Source organism: Akebia trifoliata, unplaced genomic scaffold, assembly GCF_017979445.1.
Source record: "Akebia trifoliata isolate Shusen 1 unplaced genomic scaffold, ASM1797944v1 Contig00476_ERROPOS174545, whole genome shotgun sequence".
Taxonomy (NCBI): Eukaryota; Viridiplantae; Streptophyta; class Magnoliopsida; order Ranunculales; family Lardizabalaceae; genus Akebia; species Akebia trifoliata.
The window spans coordinates 131,718-152,729 of NW_028237024.1; the positions used below are offsets into that span (position 1 = coordinate 131,718).

The following is a 21,012-nucleotide window of genomic DNA, read 5'->3' on the forward strand; positions in this document are numbered from 1 at the left end:
ACATCTTGGTTCCTTCCAATAGTAAGAGAGGTTCAAGCTGGGAGCTTTTGCTGGGCCGATCCAATATTATTAGAAAGTCTTAAATCTTGGGTTTAAACACTTGGGGGGGGGGGGGGGGGGGGGGAATGATTCTTGTGAATCATTAATTGTTCAGATCTCGCACATTAACATTCCCCTATATATAATTTATGTTTGTGAGCCAAAAAATTCAGCTCATTCTGAAACTTCTAACCCATATTAGGCTAAGGGTGAAGGGGTGCTACTAGTATTACATAGATTTGACAGCGGAGGCGGAGGGATTCTGTGACACATTAGTCTCAATCCAATTAATGCAAGCCTTTGAATGCTACACATGACATGATGTCTTAGGGCTCTACACTATTGGGATGTGGGTGGGCATTGGGCAAGCACCCCCTCCTTAAAAAGGATTCCAAGTTTTTTGGCCCACTCCCAAAGGAAACGTCAAAAGTATAAATAGGGCCAAAATGGGCCCAAGACCAATTCAAAGCTTGGCCCAATTTACCTTGATGAGGGGCATTTATAATCGAAGAAAGTTGGTAAAGAAAACCCAATATCAGGGCGTGTCCTGTAATTTTAACCTTTTCATTGTGCATTGGTATGCCGGGTGTCACTAGAGCTGTGGCAAATTTTCGTGTTGGTATAATATTAGTCACGACAGGAGTTCGCAATATCATCCCCCACTTTCGAGACAGACAGAGAAGGAGAAGGAGAGTCGAGTACCTGAGAATTGAGATCGATCATTATCCATCTGTGGGTCTGGGGCAGGAGAAAAAAATAAAATAAAATAAAAAATGGCATCAAGCAGCGGATTGACCTTCAAGCTTCATCCATTGGTGATCGTGAACATATCGGACCACTACACGAGGGTTAAGTCTCAGTCACATCCTGCGCATTCTAGCAGCAATGGGGTGGAATCAACATCACCTCCACCTCCAACCCCAAGGGTTTTCGGGTGCGTGATCGGTGTCCAGAGGGGACGTACGGTTGAGATCTTCAACAGTTTTGAGCTCCTCTACGACTCCACTACCGATTCACTCGACCGTTCCTTCCTAGAGAAGAAGCAAGAGCTTTGTAAGCCACAACGCTAACCCTAACCCTAAACAGATATCCGATTCTCTTTTTTTCTTTTTAGGGTTTTTTTTTTTTTTCCTTCTGTGATTTGGTTTAGTCCATTTTCGATTTTTTCTACTAATCCTAATGTTACTCTCTCTCTCTATCTTATTGGGGGGGAGGGGGGAACTAGATAAGAAGGTTTTCCCGAATTTCTATATTCTTGGGTGGTATTCAACGGGAAGTGATGCCCAGGAGTCGGATATGCAGATTCATAAAGCTGTAAGTTTTCAATTAAGCTTATATGCACTTTCTTATGTACCAACCATTTTTCGCTCACTCTTTCCTTGATTATTTTATCTTCTTCTCTATTCTGATTGTTACATTGCTGTTGAAGTGGGATTCTATATTAGTACCTCTATTCAAGGCTCATTGATTGATCGAACCCCTCTCTAAGAGCGTCTCCAAGGCAGATCCCTCTATCCATACCCAAGTCTTTTAGGTATTGTGGGTAGCAATTATGGGTATCTGTCAGTATACATTATTTTAGTATATTTTGGATATACGGCTATGTTATTTAGTAGTTTAGGAATCTAGCTGCTAATTAGTTATTTTATTATTTTAGGATTCTTTCTATTTTACTAATTTAGGAAGTTTTATTAAATTAGGAGTCTAATATTTGTACATTGGAGTGAAAATCCTTCTTTGTATATATTGGAGGATGTAATATATTGTTTTTTTTTTCAAGCAATCAATAAAAATAAATAAATAAATTTGGAGGAAGATCCCCTTGAAGTGGATCAAAATTGTCTATAGGATCTAGGATCCTATCAGTATCCACGTGATTTGCACTACCCAAGTGCTACCCTTAAATTGTTTAATAATTTTTTAATTCAATTCAGATTTAAAATTTTCTGAAATTAACTTTTTTCAACATAACTGCCTGAATTTTTTCCCTGCATAAAGGATGGGTAACCAAGTGGGAGTACGTTTTTTTGCTATCGAAAATGTCTAGACCCAAAAATTGGAGAGGGATGGGTCATGTGTTGAAGTTGAAATTTTCAGATTCCATTACCCATATTGGCAGTTGGGACCAGTTGGGAGCTGATGGGTATAGGGAAGGGCAATGTGTTGGAGTTGTTCTAACTCAAAACAGAAAGTTGAGTTCAGTTGAAGATTTTTTTATTTTTTTTGGAGTTAGATTTTCATGGTTTAATTTTAGGAGTCGTCTTCTTTGACTGTGTGTTTTTAGTTAGAATTATTAGAAACTATGTACCAATTGCGAATTTAATGGATTTTAAAGCTTTTATGTATGATACCTTATGCTGTTGATTCCACAAATTTGGCTAGTTTTCTCTTTGAATCCTTTCATTTTGTCATTTTGTTGCATTCATGGTATTGCGAAGCCATATGTTTTTCCTTGTCTATAGACAAGTTTCTTTAACTGGTATGGGAAGGAAGATGGTCAAAAGGTCCGATTTCGTTTTATGTTAGGTAGATCTTACTATACAGGTAATTTTTCTACTTAGACAAATGATAGAGAAGTATGAAGAAAAGGAAAAAAAAAACCTTCATATGATTTTTATTGACTTCGACAAACCATATGAAAAAATTATCTAGAGAATAAATTTGGTGGGGAATAGTCGTATAGGAATTAAAGGAGTCTCAAATGGATGCATTGACATAATTAAAGACGCTTTAGGGTTGTGGCTAGTGTGAGAGTAAATGAAGAAGTGACAAATGAATTTCTAGTCGTAACTGGTTTACATCGTGGATTGATTTCGAGGCCCTATATTTATTTTTCTTTAGTCATAGATGAAGGAATTACTAATATTCTATAGCAAGTACCTTGGTGTATGTTATTTGGAGATGATGCAGTATTAATCGGTGAGTCTAGAGGGGGATTCAATGTAAAACTAGAATCATGGAGAGAGTAGTTCTAGGGTTTTAAAGAAGTTAGGGAAAGTTGGTCTGCCTATGAGCCTGACTCGTCTATCGAAAAATGGAGATTAGAGTAGAGCGAAAGGTTTTCGAGTTGAAGGAGATGTCGATCCGACGCAGAAGAGGTCTAGAGTTGAAAGAAAAGGGAAGAAGATCGGAATCTACCATTCAGCTGCTGGAGGAGGAAGCAATATGGGTCTCTCAACAACTGGATGGAGCGAAAACCTCGTCGAAGTTTAACAAGGCAAAGTATTCGAAGGAAGGCAGAATTTTTTTGATTCAAAGGGATCAAAACCCATACGGTAGTTTTCTGAAACTTCAACAGTTCTCGGAAAAGTTTCGTTCTCGTGGGATAGTGTTCCCTGCAGGGGTAGGGGGTAACGGATGGGGAGAAGTCAGCAGCGCGGTTAAAGCATGTCTAACTTCGGATGAGAAGATGAAGGTTCAGGTGGATGAGGGTGGGCCAGTCAACCCATGGACGAAATGCTTTAACAAAGCCCCCGATTCTAAGAGAGAGTCTGTAGTTTCGTCAGGTGAGGAGAGGAGCCATGGTTATGAGATTAAGCAAGCGTACAACAATGGTATAATATTCGGTGGGTGGAGATGGTCCTTTATTTGTAGTTCGAGTTCTCTCAAGGCGGATTGGGAGGAGTTCTTTTCTGCAATGAAATTATCTCTTCCTAAGGCTGAGAATCTGAAAATGTTAGAATGGGAACCTCTTACTCGAATATTTATGGTGGGTAACAAAACAGAATTTCAAAAGGTGAACTTAAGGAGAGAAGTTTCAATTGGTAATGATTGCTTCGTGTTACGACCATGGTATGCGGATTGTAATGCTATTAAACCAGCCTGGACTGAAAAAGGGACATGGGTGAGCATTAGAGGTCTGCCGTTTCATCTATGGAAATCCGGCGTTTTTCGAAAGATAGGAACTCAGCTTGGTGGACTCTTAGAGGTGGATCATATCACTCTGCGCTGTGCGAGGTTAGATACAGCGAAGATTAAAGTTGGATGCTGTCCTTGGAAGATGCCACGAGGCTTGCAACTAAGGATGGATGGCTTTTGGTATAAGATAGGCGTGGAAATAGCAGGAGAAGAAGTTCAGCGATTGGATACCGTAGAAGGGGTGGGGAAGGGAGATGATATTGAGGCCAAAATCTCAACGGATTCAGAAAATCAAGTGGTCAACGTGGAATTACAGCAGCAAAAAGATGTGAGCAGGGTGGAGAAGAAGACGTCTGATAATATCAAAAATGCCTGGGCAGTATCAAACCATTTGAGAGGTTGCGTGCGAAAGAAACGTATTTTCAAAATCCGTCAGTACATAGGGACACGCGTCGCCCATAGCAGCAAGGTGCAGCCACGTTGTCTGACCGCAAAGCAGGTACGTACGACATATTTGCTAAGAAAGATAGCTCGAAATTTAGCCTACACTAGGTGGTTACGCAAGTATGGGGTAGTGGAGTGTGAGAAGCCCAATGATGTGAGTAGCGGGCCGAAGCAGGTGGAGATCCATAACGAAGTGGTTGGGCTGCCTTCTAACGAGACTGATTATGTGGCCTTTAATGGGCTGGACTGTGAAGGCCCATTTGAAGACAGACTGGTTACAAAAGCAAGCCTGGCTGGGATGGTTTCAGACAAGTTAAAAAGGCCCCTGATTCGAAGAGGCCCAATTAAAAAGAAAAATGGACTTAAATTGAAGCAAGCCGGCGGATGGATAATTCGAAATAACAGATCCATTAATTTCTTTAAATATAAGGGGGAGAGAGAGTCAAAGAAGAATACACTGTCAACTGTTTCTCAAAACCCAGATTTGAATGAAAGAAATTCTAAGGAGTCGAGCGTACAGGAAGAGTGGTGGGGTTTCGATGTAGATGAAGTGCAGCCCACATATGAAGAGGTACATGGTGAGGTTGGGGAAGAAATCAGTGAGAATGGACAAAGACTAATCGATGAAGGCGACCTAAAGGCGAGGAAATGCTTAGAGAGATGTTTCGAGACGGCTCAAAGGGATGTTCAGTTTGATTCTGTTAGTGAATTATCCAATCGAATGACGGCTTACGATGCGAGCACCATTACGAAAGGAAAGTTCAAGCTTGATGGAAAGGATGATGCAGAGACGGTTGGGGATAGACAGCGGAAATCTGGGCCGCAGCTTGAGAGTGGGATTATTGGCAGCCAGTCTACAGAGGTAGTGGACCCATGGCTGAGTGGTTTTAGAAAGATGGGTAGACAGGAAGAAAATTAGAGGACTGGTACAGGTATGGGAGCTGTGGAAATGGGACAAGCCACGTTGAGTGTTGGAATTTCCTATTCTACAGTGGGTTCTGTAGAGGCAAAGAAGACACCAGAAGACTTAAGGCAGAAGAACAGAGGAGACAAGTACTTGGAACACCACCTAGTAGCCGGGACTAGAATCTGGGGAAGAATGCATACGGATATTTGGCAACATTCTGTTAATTCGAAGATGGCTGGAACCTTAAGCAACAAATGGGAGGAGCAAAGGAACTTGGGTACCTTCCTGGTGAAAATCTTTACTAGCCCATTCTCTCACCCTCAGGTATTCCAGGTGTGTTCTGGGGAATTCCCTTGTTTTATTGGTCAAAATTATTCTGCGTTTACGTCATTGATTCTATCCATAGATATTCCGTTGCTTGGTCCACGTGTTGTTTTCTCTGAGAACAGGTCTTGGTATCCTTCAGCTTATACTGATTCCTTACAATCCGGTGAAGCTGTCCAAGAGAAGGAAGGTAGACACGAGATCAGGAAAGATGACAGTCAGTTAGCTCGGGTTTCATTACTCTCAACTCAGAGAACAAGAAAAGGGGCAGGGGCCAACCTTACAGAGGGGTATAGTGATGGAAATTTGGCTAATAGAGACATGGATGTGCCGACATTGGAAACTTATGAGGCAGGGATAGTTAGGACTAAAATGGAGACGGTGGAATGGTTAGTGAGTGAAGCGTTGAACATGGCAGAAGACTTTGGCTTAGTCCCAGAGGTAGAGGATAGGGAGTCGTCCTTAATTCTGAGAGTGGCGGTAGGGGATTTGCGAGAAAGAACTATGTTAGAAGAGGAATACAAACGCATCAATCAAGTGTATGGAATTGAGGAAGGTAATGGGCAAGTGGAATACGAGCAATCTCAAGAAATCCGAAGTTATAGGGATGGTGACAATAACGAATTGGTGGTAGTTGCCCCCTTGGAGATGACAAGGAGTTTAACTAGAATAAGAGCGGAAATGGAATTGGTGAGGATGGATAAGAGGTAGGAGCCTTGGTCAGTGGTGGGTCTTTGTTAGGTGTCAAATGTCGCTCAAAGTTTTATCTTGGAATGTTAGGGGGTTAGGTGATAAGAGAAAAAGGGCAGCAGTGAAAGCGTTTATCAGGAGCAAGAATCCGCACATTGTTACACTTCAAGAGTCAAAATTAAGTAGTTGCGATGATAAGATCATTAAGGAAATTTGGGGGAGAAACATTGATTGGTTAGCCCTTCCCGCTATAGGTTCAGCTGGAGGTATTCTGATGATGTGGAATAAAGATTGGATTCAAGTGACAGACAATTTAGTCGGGGCTTTTTCGTTGTCGATTTTATGTAGGAAGCGAGAGGAAGATTTTCAGTGGGTGTTCTCAGGGATCTACGGCCCAACCATCAATAGGGAAAAAATGCAATTTTGGGAGGAACTTGAGGATGTAGCGGGTTATTGGGAGCAACCTTGGGTGTTGGGGGGGGATTTTAATGTCACTAGATTTACTCATGAGAAGAGTCGGGGTTCGAACATTACTAAGGGGATGAGAAAGTTCAATGAATTTATAGGAAGACATTGCTTGATGGATTTTCCTCTCCTAGGGAGACGTTTCACATGGTCTAATAACCAAAGTAATTCTAGGTTATCCAGATTAGACAGGTTTCTGATCGATAATGTGTGGGAGGACAAGTTTCAAAATGTGGTTCAATCTGCTAGTTCTAGTCCTGTTTCGGATCATACACCTATCTTGCTGGAAGCAGGTCAACCTCGACAATACCCCCTCCCATTTAGATTTGAGAACATGTGGCTAGTTCAACCCAATTTCTTAGACCTCATTAGGAATTGGTGGAATGAGTATCCTACTTTAGGAAACCCAGGGGCTGTGTTCAAGAAAAAGCTCAAATACTTGAAAGACAAATTGAAGATGTGGAACAAGGAAGTGTTGGGAAGTATTGATGAGAAAAAAAAGGAGATTATGATAGACATTGAAATTTTGGATAAGAAGGAGGAAGACAAGGAGTTGAGTATAGAGGAGAGAAGTAAGAGAATGGAATTGAGAGTGGAGTTCCAAAGAGTGGCCTTTATGGAGGAGATTAGTTGGAAACAAAAATCCAGGATCAAATGGTTGAAAGAAGGGGATAATAATACAAATTTTTTTCACAAAATGGCTAATTTCCATAGAAGAAGTAATCAGCTTGACAAACTGATCATCAATGATGTCATGAGGGAAGGAGAGGAGGATGTTAGGGAGGGGGTGGTGTGCTTTTACAAGGATCTGTATAAGGAGAAGGAACCCTTAAGACCGCGTCCTGATAACTTAGAGTTCAAATCCTTGAATCATGAAGAGAGGGAGTGGTTGGAAAGACAAATAGGGGAGGAGGAGGTTAAATCGGTTCTTTTTTCGATGAGTGGGGACAAGGCGCCGGGACCGGATGGCTTTAACATGGAATTTTTCAAACATTGTTGGGAGGTCGTCTCGAGGGATTTTATGGAGGTTGTTAAGGAACTGCAAGATAAGATGTGTTTAGAGTATAGCCTTAATAGCACTTTTGTGGCTTTGATTCCCAAGAAAGCCGGGGCGGAAAGGATAGAAGATTTCAGACCTATAAGTTTGGTTAGCTCAGTGTACAAGATTATTTCCAAAGTGCTAGCAACTCGATTGAAAAGAGTTCTTCCTAGTCTCATTGGTGACGAGCAAGGGGCTTTCATTAGAGGAAGGCAAATCTTAGATGGAGTTTTGATAGCCAACGAATGTCTTGATACTAGGATTAAGAATAAGGAAAGGGGAATGATAGGAAAAATTGACCTTCAAAAAGCTTATGACCATGTGAGTTGGGATTTCCTAGAATACATGATGGGAAGGATGGGTTTTGGAGAAAGGTGGATCAAATGGATAATGAAATGTGTTACTACGGTGTCTTACTCGATTCTCATCAATGGGAGTCCGGCAGGTTTTTTTGGGGGTTCGAGAGGATTGAGACAAGGAGATCCATTATCTCCGTTCTTGTTTCTTATTATTGGTGAAGCCTTGGGTAGATTGTTCACAAGAGCGGTTGATTTAGACAAGCTTTCGGGGTTTAGAGTGAAAGATGGTCCATTGATTTCTCACTTACAATTTGCGGACGATACACTAGTATTTTTAGAGCATTTGAGGGATCAAGTTAGAGTGCTTCGCGTGTTATTATGTTGCTTTGAGGCTATGTCAGGATTACATATTAATTTGCAGAAAAGTAAGCTTTTTGGGGTAGGAGAGGTGATCGACATTCATTTGATGGCATCTACGTTGGGTTGTGGACATGATACCTTGCTTACGTCATACTTGGGATTACCGCTGGGAGCACCGTACAATAGTATCAAAATTTGGGACAGTGTGATCGAGAGACTGGAAAAAAGATTGAGTAAGTGGAAGGCCAATTATCTATCGAAAGGAGGGAAGGTGACGTTGATCAAAAGTACTTTAACGAGTATCCCAGTTTATGTTTTATCGTTGTTCACGTTACCGAGGTCTGTCGAAATCAGAATGGAAAGGCTTATGAAGGATTTTTTGTGGAATGACAGGAGAGATAGGAGAAAGTATCATTTGGTCAGATGGAAAGTGATTTGCATGCCTAAGAAGAATGGGGGGTTGGGCATTAGGGGGCTTAGATTAGCTAATAGAGCTTTGTTAGGAAAGTGGCTTTGGAGATTCGGTGAAGAAAGGAATAGTTTATGGAGGAAGGTTATTAGGGCAAAGTACGGGGAAAGGGGGTTAGGTTGGTATAGTGGTGAGGCGAAAGATCCTTATGGGTGTAGTGTTTGGAGAGGGGTTCTTAAAGGGACGAAGGATTTTGAGAGAGGGATTAGATTCAGAGCGGGAGTGGGGAATAGAATTAGATTCTGGGAGGATAGTTGGTGCGGCACGTCGCCTCTGGCAGTCCAATTTCCGTCTCTGTACGCTTGTTCAATTACTAAGAATCGCTCTATCCAGCAGTGTTTGGTTGGCAATGACTCTGGTCCTACTTGGGATTTGGGGTTCAGGAGAAATTTCAATGATTGGGAGCTAACTGAGGTGACATCTTTCCTTGATCTTATGCATACAGTTCAACTCAACGACAGTGAACAGGATAAGTGGGAATGGGTAAGAGCTAAGGATTCAAGGTTCTCCGTCAGGTCTTTCTATAAATGGCTTACCTCCTGTGCAGAAAATTCCCTAGCGGGATCTATTACTTGGTCAAGGTTAGTTCCTTCTAAAGTATCTTTTTTTGTTTGGTTGGCTAATCTGGGTAGGATTCTCACGTTGGATAATTTGATTGTACGGGGTTGGATCACTCCCAATTGTTGCCCTCTTTGTATGAATGATGGGGAATCTGTCGATCATATGTTGATCCATTGTTCATTTTCTTATAATATTTGGTCGTATTTCCTTGGTCTCTTTGGTTTTAATTGGGTCCCTCCTCGTAAGTTCTCCTCGTTGTTAGTAGAATGGACTAGTAACGTTTTCCATACCAGAAAAAGGATCCTTTGGGCTTTGCTCCCCTCGGCTATCGCTTGGGGGATCTGGAACGAAAGAAACAACAGAGTGTTCAATAATAAGAGTAGTAGCTCTCATACAGGTTTTTTGGAGATCTTGGGTTTGCTATACCTTTGGTCAAAGCAGAATATAGAGTTCGCGGGGACTACTTTTGACGATTTTGTGTTTAGATGGCACTCTTTTTGTAATTACTAATGTTGTTTTTCCTTGTTTTGTTGTTCTTATTTGAGGCTTCCTCGGCCTCTTTGTTTCTTGTATTTCTTTTCTAATCAATATATTATACTTTTCAAAAAAAAAAGTTCTAGGGTTTTATAATAAGTGGAACCAAGACCAAATATGTGTAGTAAATTTAGTACTGGCACTAATGAAGAGGAATGTCTTTCCCATGAAATAAGACCTCGATGGTTAAAGTGGAGGTGTGCTTTTGGGATGCTATGTGATTGACACAAACCAATTAAATTAAAAGGAAAATTTTATAAGATGATTTGTAATACCAACTATATTTTATGGCGTCTACTGTTGGTAGGCAATAAACATCATATGAATTAGCAAAACTGAGGATGTTGAGATGGATAAATGCAAAGATTAGGAAAAATAAATTAGAAATGAACTCATCCAAGAAATGTAAGAGTAGCTCCAATATGTGATAAACTAACCAAAAGTAAATTGAGATGTTTTACACACGTTCAACAAAGCCTGATTACAATCCTAATTAGAAGGAATGTGCAAATTGAAGGTGCTGCCAGGGTGAGAGTAAGATCCAAAAGAATGTGTATTGAGATAGCAAAAGCAGATATGAAGACACTTTCAATAACGAAATACATGGTTTTGGATAGAGTTGAATGGAGTAACAAGATTTGTTTGGCCGATCCCAAACCTTTCGCATAAGGTTTCGATGATGATGATATTTTCAATTATGAAGAACACAAAAGTTTGCAAAAAAGTATATGGTAGGAAATTTATAAATAAGATTTCCGAGCATTGTACCCATATGAATTTGTTAATTGAATTATTTTGAAGCTTTTATCACTTGTGTTTATTCCACAAGTTTAGGTTTTGATTCAATACTAAAGAAATTTGAACTGATTGAATGCTTATGAGAAATTTCCTAAATTGGTCTGCCACTCTTTGGAGGTAGTGCATGTGTGCAAAAATGGGATGTAGGGCGGTAGATATATCTCTCCAACCCTTCAATTACTTGTGCCCGGAGTTAACAATCTTTACCTAACTGAGAGTACCCCTTCTCTCTAGCTACTCTACAACTAGCATCCAACTTAGAAATTGAAAGTGCACTTATGGAAAAGTTTAACTCTATTTAAGATTGATCAAAAAATAAAATCCCATAGAACAACCTTGAAACAATTTGCCATAGATAGGGCCTCACCGTCGATTTATATTTTTCTTTCTTGAAGCCGACATGGTATGGAAGTGTCTTGGTTGTAAACTGTTAACTCCAAGTCAAGATACAAAGAGGGGTAGGGATGCTCCTAACATTAGGCAAAACTCCCAGACACTTTGGTCGTTTGGCAAGTTTCTAGAGATCTCCGTCCCTATACTTTTTAAAATTTCCTCAATCTAAATAGCTTCCTTGATCACCGGGATTTTCCTTTGATCTCTTTTTTTTTTCTTGGACTTGCCCATCTATTGCACGTGTCAACTAGTTTTTATTGATCATCTTGACATTTGGTAGAGACAAGAATAGTCGACTTCTAAATGAAGAATATTATAATGATTCGCTACGTGAGGCGACACGTATACAGTTGGGGGATGGAATTGTTTTGTCCACACAATGACATTTTTCTCTTTGATAACTATGGCGTAATGGAAGGTGCCAAGTAGCTTAGTTTAAAAACTGGCTTATTGATCCCTCCCCCCGATAAATAAATAAATAATAATAATAGTAATAATAATAATAATAATAATAATAATAATAAAAGAAGAAGGTTGAGATTAAATTATCGAATGCTGATTCGTACAACTCTTTCTTACATTTGTCATCGAGTTCACCTTGGTATTAGTTCCAATTTTTTTTGAATTTTTCTTAATTCAAGCTCAAATGCTCTCGTTATAGAAGTTTTTGCTCTTATTAAGTGTTCCAATGAGTAATATATTGAAAATGAATGGGGTTGTATGTTTATCCTACTATCTTATTGCTAACATCCGTTTTGGAACAGTTGATGGATATTAATGAAAGCCCAGTTTATGTTCTTCTCAATCCTGCAATCAATCATGCTCAAAAGGACCTTCCAGTGACCATCTACGAAAGTGGTACATGTCCTTCATTGTTGTTTGTTTACCCCACAAAACAATGTTTTACACTGGATATTCTATATTTTAGTAGGTAGTATTTGTTCACTTTGCAATGCAAACCTTCCTATCATTAAACTGAATTACTAAAGCATTTGTTTGGTTGCCCTGAAGAAGTGAACTGCAATAAAATATGAATGTTTCTTTGGAGCAACGGCCACAACACGGACAACTTGTTTGCACATTGTCACATCCCATGCTTTTTTCCCCTGATTATCACGGGACACATTACATTGTTTTCTTTCTTCTTTTTTTTCTGAAGCAACTAAACCATATGATGCCACAAAATGATTTCCAACATGAACTTCACAGTTGTGAACATGACAAATGTTTGATGATTAAAGTTTTCCATCCACCTAGGTTGAATGTTGTCTCTCTTGACTCTATTAAAACTCCTCAAGCTAGAATGAAGAAGTGCAACTTCTTCTCTAAGGCAGATAGTCTGCAATTTAGCTGAGCTACATCTGCACAGAGAACTTATTGTTGAAGAGCTATAGATTGATACTATCCTCTGAGCTTTATGGTCTGATCATGAATTTCGGTGGCTTTTCATATTGAGTCGTATGGTTTAAACCTAGTTTAACATATCATATGATACATATTGTTTTTTAGCATATGTTATGCTATAGAGGGTATTGACATACCCTTGTATATCTTTTTATCTTGTATTACTTCATACAATATTGATATACCCACCCTTGTGTATTATATTTTACTACGTCGTACAACACACGAGATATATTGGCAATTTTGATATGGGATGAGAAATAATCAAATATTATTATACATCATTTTTTTTTCTCTCTCTCTCTCACACACACACACAAACTCAGCTTCAATTCCAATTACTTCCTTGGTTCTTTCATCTTCTACTGTGCATTCTTCTAAACCATAAATAGCAAGAGTGTATGGAGTGCATAAAAAACTAAGGGTGTTAAAATAAGTAGGATCAGAACATAATATATGCCATGCCACTTTAGTAAGACCATTCCTTGGGACGAGACAGTAAAGAATAAAGATTGAAGGTAAGAACCAATGTTTTAAAACCCGGACCGGATGTTGACCTGTTTGGATGACCTTGTTAGTACCAACCGGTGTGACCCAAGTCTGAAATATTAAGTAGTATGTTTCTGTTTCATCCCAAAACTAGCGTCTTCAATCTCCTGTGAATTTTTTTTTTAACCCAAGTCTTCAACATTAGTACTTACTCTTTCCCTCTCCCTACTAATCTTCAACCTTCAGACTTCATGATAAGGTTTTGATGTAGAAAAATGATGGGATTATGGATGGAAAAATTGAGAGTTTTCTACAAAGGATCAAGGGGTTGAAGAGATGGATTCAAGATGAGTTTCGATAGATTAGAAACTATTTACCATTGGGGTTGAAGAGTTTGAAAATGACTTGTTTTGGGAATAAAAATCAATGGTTTTTTTGGTTGCAGGTTGAGATGAGGAAATTTAGGTCATTTTACTTTAGTCTCTTGTCTATAAGAGAAGACCTTAGGTTAAGTTGGTGGTTCTTCAGTTTCAAAACACAAGGGTACTCAAGTGTTCACCAAATTGTGAAGGGGTACTCTAACATTGACCGAAATGTTCTGACCCGCCTCTTAAATAAACCAGCCACGCTGACCCAAGTTATCGGTTGAACCAGATGAATTTTAAAAAATATGGGTTGTTATGATTGACTCGACACTTCAAAATTCTGATTCTGGTTCAACCGGCCCGACCAACTGGTTCGGTCCGAGTTTTAAAACATTGGTAAATACTACTCCGAAGAAACCACTTCCAGTATTTAAGTTTAATTATCCGTAAGAGAGATTGGTGTGGATGTTCCCTATAAAATTAATGTTGGAGGTTTGGGGAGGAAAGGGGAAGGCTGTGGAGGAGGGTCATTATGGCCAAGTATGGGGAAAATAGACTAAGTTGGTATAGTGGCGAGGTTAAAGGCTTGTATGGGTGTAGCGTTTGGAAGGGGATTTTTAAAATGAGCGAGGAGTTTAAAAAATGGATTAGATTCAAAGTGGCCAAAGAAGACAAGATCAAATTTTGAGAGGATAATTGGTGTGGCACATCGCCTCTAACAGTTCAATTTCTGTTATTGTACGCCTTTTCGTCGAAAAAGAACTGCTCGATCCTGCAGTATTTGATTCGCAATGATTCCAGCTCTACCTAGGATTTGGGATTTAGGAAAAATCTTAATGATTGGGAGCTAACAGTGGCGACATCTTTTCTCGATCTCTTGCATTCGTCTCTTCTCGTCGAAAGTGAACAAGACAGGTGGGAATGGACGAGGGCTAAGGACTTGAGATTCTCTGTCAGTTCCTTCCATGAGTGGCTCAACCCTTATGCCGAGCGATCCTTTTCAGGGTCCATTATTTGGTCCAACTCAGTTCCCTCTAAAATATCCTTCTTTGTTTGGTTGGCTTTCCTTGGGAAGATTCTTACGATGGACAATTTGATTGCTCGGGGGTGGATCACACCCAATTGTTGTCCCCTCTGTTTGAAGGACGGGGAGTCTGTCGACCATATTTTAATTCATTGCACATTTTCTCATAATATTTGGTCAACTTTCCTTGGTCTATTTCGTATTTAGTGAATCTTTCCTCGTAAGTTCTTCTTGTTGCTAGAAGGGTGGGCCAGTAATGCTTTTTCTTCCAAAAAAAGATTTCTTTGGGCTGTACTTTCCTCAATTATTGCTTGGGGGGGGGGGGGGGGGGGGGGGGGAATGAGAGAAATTTTGGAAATTTTCTAAAAACTAAGTTTCGTGGAAATTTTGGGCCTATTGTATCTTTGGTCGAAACAGAATATAGAGTTCACGGGGACCACTTTTGATGACTTTGTTTTTAGATGGAACTCTTTATGTAATCATTGATGTTTTAGCTCTCCTTTGTTTTGTTGCTTTGTAAGAGGCTTCCTCGGCCTCCTTGTATTTTGTTTTCCTTCTTTTTATCAATATATTATACTTATAAAAAAAAATAATAATAAATAATGTTGGACAGATAAAAGTGGAGGAGATTGCTTCAAAGCTACAAGTAAGTTTTATAAGATTGCAAGAATATCAGCCATGCTTTAATGGAGGTGAATGTTGGGCCTTCAAGTTAATAACATATTCATCGAAGATCACACCGGAGGTGAGGATGTTGTGGTACGACTGGTAGAGACAAATTGAAAACAAATACATTCAAGAGAATTTTGGATTGGCTCAATAAGAGAGAAAAGATAAGAACAATAAACATAGTTGGTCTGCAAGAGACAAAACAATAAAAAAGAGCAAAAGCTTAAGGAAATTGATGAGTTTTTTTTTCTGATACGACAGTGTCCCCACTCCCTTTGGAAGTGGGATTAATCCCTATGAATACACTGTCACCACAAAATTTAGAAATAGAAATGGTGTAACTGAAATAGTAGATAGAGTTTTGAAGGACAAAGTTGTAGGGGTGGCAAGAACAAGTAATCGAATATTATTTATAAAACTAGTAGTAGTGAAAGAGATAACTTACCTAATGCTTATTTCCAAAGTTGGATTAGGAGGAAATGTCAAATGACAATTATGAGAACTGAGAAGATATGGACGAACTCATACAAATAATTCTTGATGGAGAGAGTATGTTTATCAAAGGAGACTCAAATGGTTTTATTCTGAACGAAAGCGGAGGATATGAGATACTAGAAGAAATATTCAAGTTGAAAGTTCTAAAAGAGCAAGAGGAAAGGTCCAAATGAATGGAGATTCAGATAGTGCAAGTGGATATGAACACACTTTCAATGATAGTAGACCTATCTCTAAACATGGTGGAATGGCAGAACAGGATTTGATTAGCCGGCACCAAATCCTTGGGGGCTTTTGATAATGATTGAGGTGGTTCAGGTGTACACAACGAAGATCATCCTTTTAAGTTATTAATACAACCAAAACAGTTCGCATTAGTTTTATTTTTTTTGGAATTAAATCATGATTTTTCTTGCATATCCTTGATGTATTGACACGTATTGCTGCATGGGTGTAAGATCAGCTTTACTTGTATGCTCAATGTACCTATACTTTAGAACCTTGGATTAAATGTCCTTATCAGATGCTGCTACTAAGTATGCATTGTTTCCCCGCAAAAGTCCAGATTTTCCACCTTAATTTGTTTCTAGATCCGTATTGATGAATGACACTTGTGTTTTCATGGGAATGGATTGTTACAATTCAAGAATTGCACGTCATTGATGGGATTCCACAGCTAATCTTTGTTCGTTCGAGCTATACTATTGAGGTTGGTACAATTTATTGTTTTGAAATGATGTATCATATATTTATCACAAGTAGTTGAACCACTTCCATCTTTGTCCTAAGACTGTAGAAGCAGAACGAATCTCAGTTGATCATGTGGCACATCTTAAACCATCTGATGGAGGCTCCGCGGCAACTCAATGTGAGGTTTATTTTTATTGTTAACTTATTTTTTTTCTTTTCTTTTCTATAATAAATTGATAAACAGAAATGGAAGGACTGACAAAATAGGTTGAGTGCAGTGGCCGCACACCTCACTGGCATACATAGCGCCATCAAGATGCTTAACAGCAGAATCAAAGTGCTTCACCATTATCTTCTTGCCATGCAAAGAGGTATACCTGTTCCACCTTAAATTAGTCAACACCAGGGGCATTCTGGGTCAAATTTCAACTGTGTTCTTTATGTTTGTATGCAGGTGATATTCCTTACGAAAACTCTTTGCTCAGGCAAGTTTCTAGTCTTCTGAGAAGATTGCCGGCCATTGAATCAGAGAAATTTCAAGATGATTTCTTGATGGTGAGTGGCCTTTGTTCTTGTTCCTATGTGGAGATTTTGTTTCTTCTGGTGAATCGGCTTGTATATATAAAGTGATTCATTTTGCTTACAAATAACTAAAAAGAACATGCTAGAATCCAGCAGACACTGCTCTTTTATTTTTCTGGGTGTGTATTATTTATGTTACTTGTATACATCATATTTATGCATTCATTAGTTCATCATCACACTACCAATTATTTTATTTTTTCAGGAATACAATGACACACTACTGATTACTTACCTTGCCATGATCACCAACTGCTCAAGGTATGTTAGAGGTTCTCTCATTTTTTACAATGAAAAAAGATGAGTTTTATTTCATGCATCTCAATACAATCTGAACCTGCGATTGATTTTGATTTACTTGGCAAGTTCAGAAAATGGATATACTTGGTGCATGTGTCTCTTGGATTTTTTGTGTGTGCATATAATTGACCTAATAGAGACCACAAAATTACTATATTTGGAGCTGTGATGGTGTCACCGAGGAGCATGCATTACTTTGGTGTCCACCTGTGGATGGTCTCAAATGTTTTTGGTGGTTGTGCAATTGTCAAGGACCATTAATGGTGTGGAACTTAGTAGAGACATTTTTTCAGAACCCTTCTCTCCCCTTGGTAGAGACATTTGGAGCTGTGATGGTGTCACCGAGGAGCATGCATTACTTTGGTGTCCACCTGTGGATGGTCTCAAATGTTTTTGGTGGTTGTGCAATTGTCAAGGACCATTAATGGTGTGGAACTTAGTAGAGACATTTTTTCAGAACCCTTCTCTCCCCTTGTTTCATTTCTAACATGTCTTATTTCTTTTGCAGTACCATGAATGAGCTGGTCGACAAATTCAACACTGCATATGACAGGTATAGTAGGAGGGGAGGCAGGACTGCATTTATATAGAAGCTGCTCATTCTTCCCAGGTGGAGTTCATATGTTTTTCAGCAGCTCCGACATCTTTCCATTTTGTGGAAGTATTTAAAATTGTGATTGCTAGGACCAAAATCGAATTTTGATATGTGTTAGCGTCTTTTGTCCTTTGTTTTCCTCACTTTAACTTAGAAGTCGTAATTAGGTTTGAGCAATGGTTGGAGTTGTGGATGCACGTAAGCATACATTGTTGGATCACATTGGATTAAAGGAACTCTCAGAAAAGATTTGATAATGGCCTCTATGAGATTCGTGCTACATTCTGGTGAAAACTATCAATGACACTACGCAAACATGTCAGTGATTTTTAAGAGCTCTTAGTTGAAATAAGAAAATCCAATTGTTTTAGAGAGAGGACTGGTGGCAACTCAGTAGCTAATTAAGACCTTGATCATCTATCCTTGGGGGACAGCCAGCAGATATCTTGTACTCAAGTTTTATGAACCCTTTGTTTGTTTCCACTCACTTTCTGAGGCGAGAAGTGCAATTACTAGTTCCGGGAGAAAATTGTTGTTGCAAAGCATGGCTGGAGCTGCACTCAGCTGTTGGTTGGGTAGTAGGCTTTTCAAATGAGTTCAACCTTGATCCTAAGATCACTAATTACATCTCTGCTTGGGTTTTTGAAGACTGTCAAATTACCCTAAGTCCTCAAAATAAATTAGGACCAACTTTTCAGAATCATCAAGTCCCTGGCATTTTTCGGAAATCTTGATCATGGAATTGGGAGTAAGTTGAATGCAAGCTTCCCAGACCACACAAAGAAAAAGCCATCAATAGGAATAGTTTCTTATGCTCGTCAAATGGTCCTTGAAAATCAATGGTTTGCCTTGGAACTAGTGTACTATACTATAAGTTCGTAAGCATGTTGACGTAACATCATTTGGTGAGACTATGCAGGAGCAGTAAACTTGATTTTTGGATAGCCAATTTCAATTTTTTTTGAGGATTGAATTTTAGTGGTTGATTTGCAAAACATACTAAAAAAGAAAATTAATTTCTATAAATGACTAGCTAATCTTTTTAACTTATAGGTCACTGAAATGCACTTACACAATCATAAAGATAGGGGACTGAAGAGAAAAGTACGTGGAAACATATGAAGTGCAATTAGTAGGTTAAGATAGAAATTATTAAAACAAAAAGGGATTGGCTAGTTGCATTCCATCACTTTGACAAAATGATCTATGATTGCACTCCAAAAATGAAAAGCTGCATTGCTTTTCTTCTTCTTGAAAGTCCTAGAGGAATGCCAATACTAAACATTCATCAACTGTAGATTCTATTGTCAAGATGTTTTTAAAACTCGGCTTTGCATCTCATCTCATCCATGCTTGATACCAAATTGTCTCAGACGAGTTTTCTGATACGTTTGAGATGTCTCGTCCAAAAATTTCAAAAATGAACCTGAGGTATTAAATCTCATTCTAAAAATTGACTTGTGCATCTGTCTCGTTCATACTTGATATTGAGACGAATTGGATGATACATCTTGGTCTCGGACAAGGTTTGAAACCATGATTGTCAAAGCTTCATAATCTTCAAATAGGGTAAAAATTTACTATAGTTCCTACCAATGATATGTTGGGTGTAGAATTTGTGGGCTTTTTATCTTTAGTAGTGTAAAATTCCTTCGTGGGGTGTAATAAGTAGGGGACAGGAAAAAAAATTTTAAAGACAAATTTTAGGTGGGAATGCAATCAATACTAGGTGATGTGCAACTAGTCAGTGGTGTTTGCAAAAGTTGGTGTGGCAATAGCAGCTCTAAAAAAGAAACGTATTTTTTAAGATTGGTTTACAACTGGGAACTAGTGATCTGCAATTAATCAGTCCCTACTTTTCACTAACTTCAAACACTTTGATGAGAATAACTTTTAAACCATTTTTTAACTTTTAAAACGTAGCCTTGGGGAACCATTCTCCTCAATCAAGCAGATTGACACTTACTGTGGACTTCCATCTTTTAACTATTGTTTTTCAGGGAACTCATGTGCCATAGTCCCAATCACATTGAGGTGTTCGTGACATTAATTAGAGTCCAACGGAGACACAAAGGCGATAAAATGATGTGGTGTCGCGCACATTACCGTAGATGCTTTTTCGCGAGATATGAGTAAAAAACATTTACGGTTATGTGCGCGCCACCACATCATTTTTGTCACCTTTGTGTCTCTGTTTGTGTCATTCCAGCACATCATGGTAATGTGGTGTCGTGCACATTACCATAGATGCTTTTCCGTAAGATATGAGTAAAAAGCATTCGTGGTTATGTGCGTGCCACGACATCATTTTTGTCACCTTTGTGTCATTCCAGCATTTTCCTATAAATTAACAAGCCCCTAAAATCCTCTCAATCGATTCTTCTGCTATAAGAGTTATCCCCAACATAGATGCATGCTTAGAATAAATTAACAACCCATTTTTTTGAAAAATTATTTAATGAATCTTGACGGAAGAGTTTCTTTCTAAATACCCTCAAAGTTTCTGCAGCAACTTGATAGTCCTTTTTGTGAACTTTTCCTTCTTAATAGCCCTTCACCCCTCTTTCGGTGGTTGAGATTGATGAATCAAACTGCCGACATCGACAATGCAAGTCGTTGAAATCAACCTTTGCTCCATTCATCCAGCATGAGGCTTCAACTGTCAATAAGAATTGAAGTACATATTATGAATTATGAATAGAGTCACGTTGGAGTGACTACAAAATCCACTACGTTTCACACTGTCCTGATGTGGAATGCACAAAGAACCATAGATGTTTTTCACTCGAAATCCAGATCGTATGCACCAAGGGTGGAGGATTGACACCCTCCTTCTACATCTCAATACATGCTATGTAAGTCAAAATTCAAGGAATTAGTGCCTAAATTATCTTCTTAGATTGTAGCTTACATGATATGTATTGGGGGTGTGGGAGGAGGGTTTCCATTCTCCCCCCTAGGTGCATACGATCCACATTCTTTCACCCGTATTGAAACATATATCCATGTCAGCATATGAAGCATTTACCTTACGTTGTGTTTGGATTGAGAAAAATGGAAAGAAGATAAGGGAAAATAAATGAATTTCTCTTCATTTCTCTTGTTTAGTGGGGGAGAGGAGACAAAATTCGAGAGAATAAAAGATTAGTTTCCTTTCTCTCCAAAAGTAGAGAGATTTCGAGATAAATCCTTTTAAAATATTTTATAATTCCAACTCTA

The 21,012-nt window shown here is 38.9% G+C and overlaps 1 protein-coding gene across 1 annotated transcript; it reads left to right on the plus strand.

Annotated features, from left to right (window-relative positions):
* Window positions 1-610: 610 nt before the first annotated feature.
* Window positions 611-18,050, plus strand: LOC147381458 (COP9 signalosome complex subunit 6a-like). Its single transcript, XM_086430384.1, has 9 exons — window positions 611-1,092; window positions 1,265-1,353; window positions 11,945-12,038; window positions 16,274-16,335; window positions 16,416-16,494; window positions 16,595-16,687; window positions 16,771-16,871; window positions 17,104-17,159; window positions 17,707-18,050. Exons 1-9 carry the CDS (start codon window positions 813-815, stop codon window positions 17,786-17,788), a joined length of 936 nt encoding a protein of 311 aa, XP_086286510.1. The 5' UTR covers window positions 611-812; the 3' UTR covers window positions 17,789-18,050.
* Window positions 18,051-21,012: the final 2,962 nt, after the last annotated feature.

What these genes read in the sequence shown, in the direction of transcription:
- LOC147381458 (XM_086430384.1), top strand. Translation starts at nt 813, where the DNA reads ATGGCATCAAGCAGCGGATTGACCTTCAAGCTTCATCCATTGGTGATC. An exon ending in TCTTCTTGCCATGCAAAGAG is followed by an intron (nt 16,688 to 16,770) that starts GTATACCTGTTC and finishes GTTTGTATGCAG; the next exon opens with GTGATATTCCTTACGAAAAC. An exon ending in TTCAAGATGATTTCTTGATG is followed by an intron (nt 16,872 to 17,103) that starts GTGAGTGGCCTT and finishes TTATTTTTTCAG; the next exon opens with GAATACAATGACACACTACT.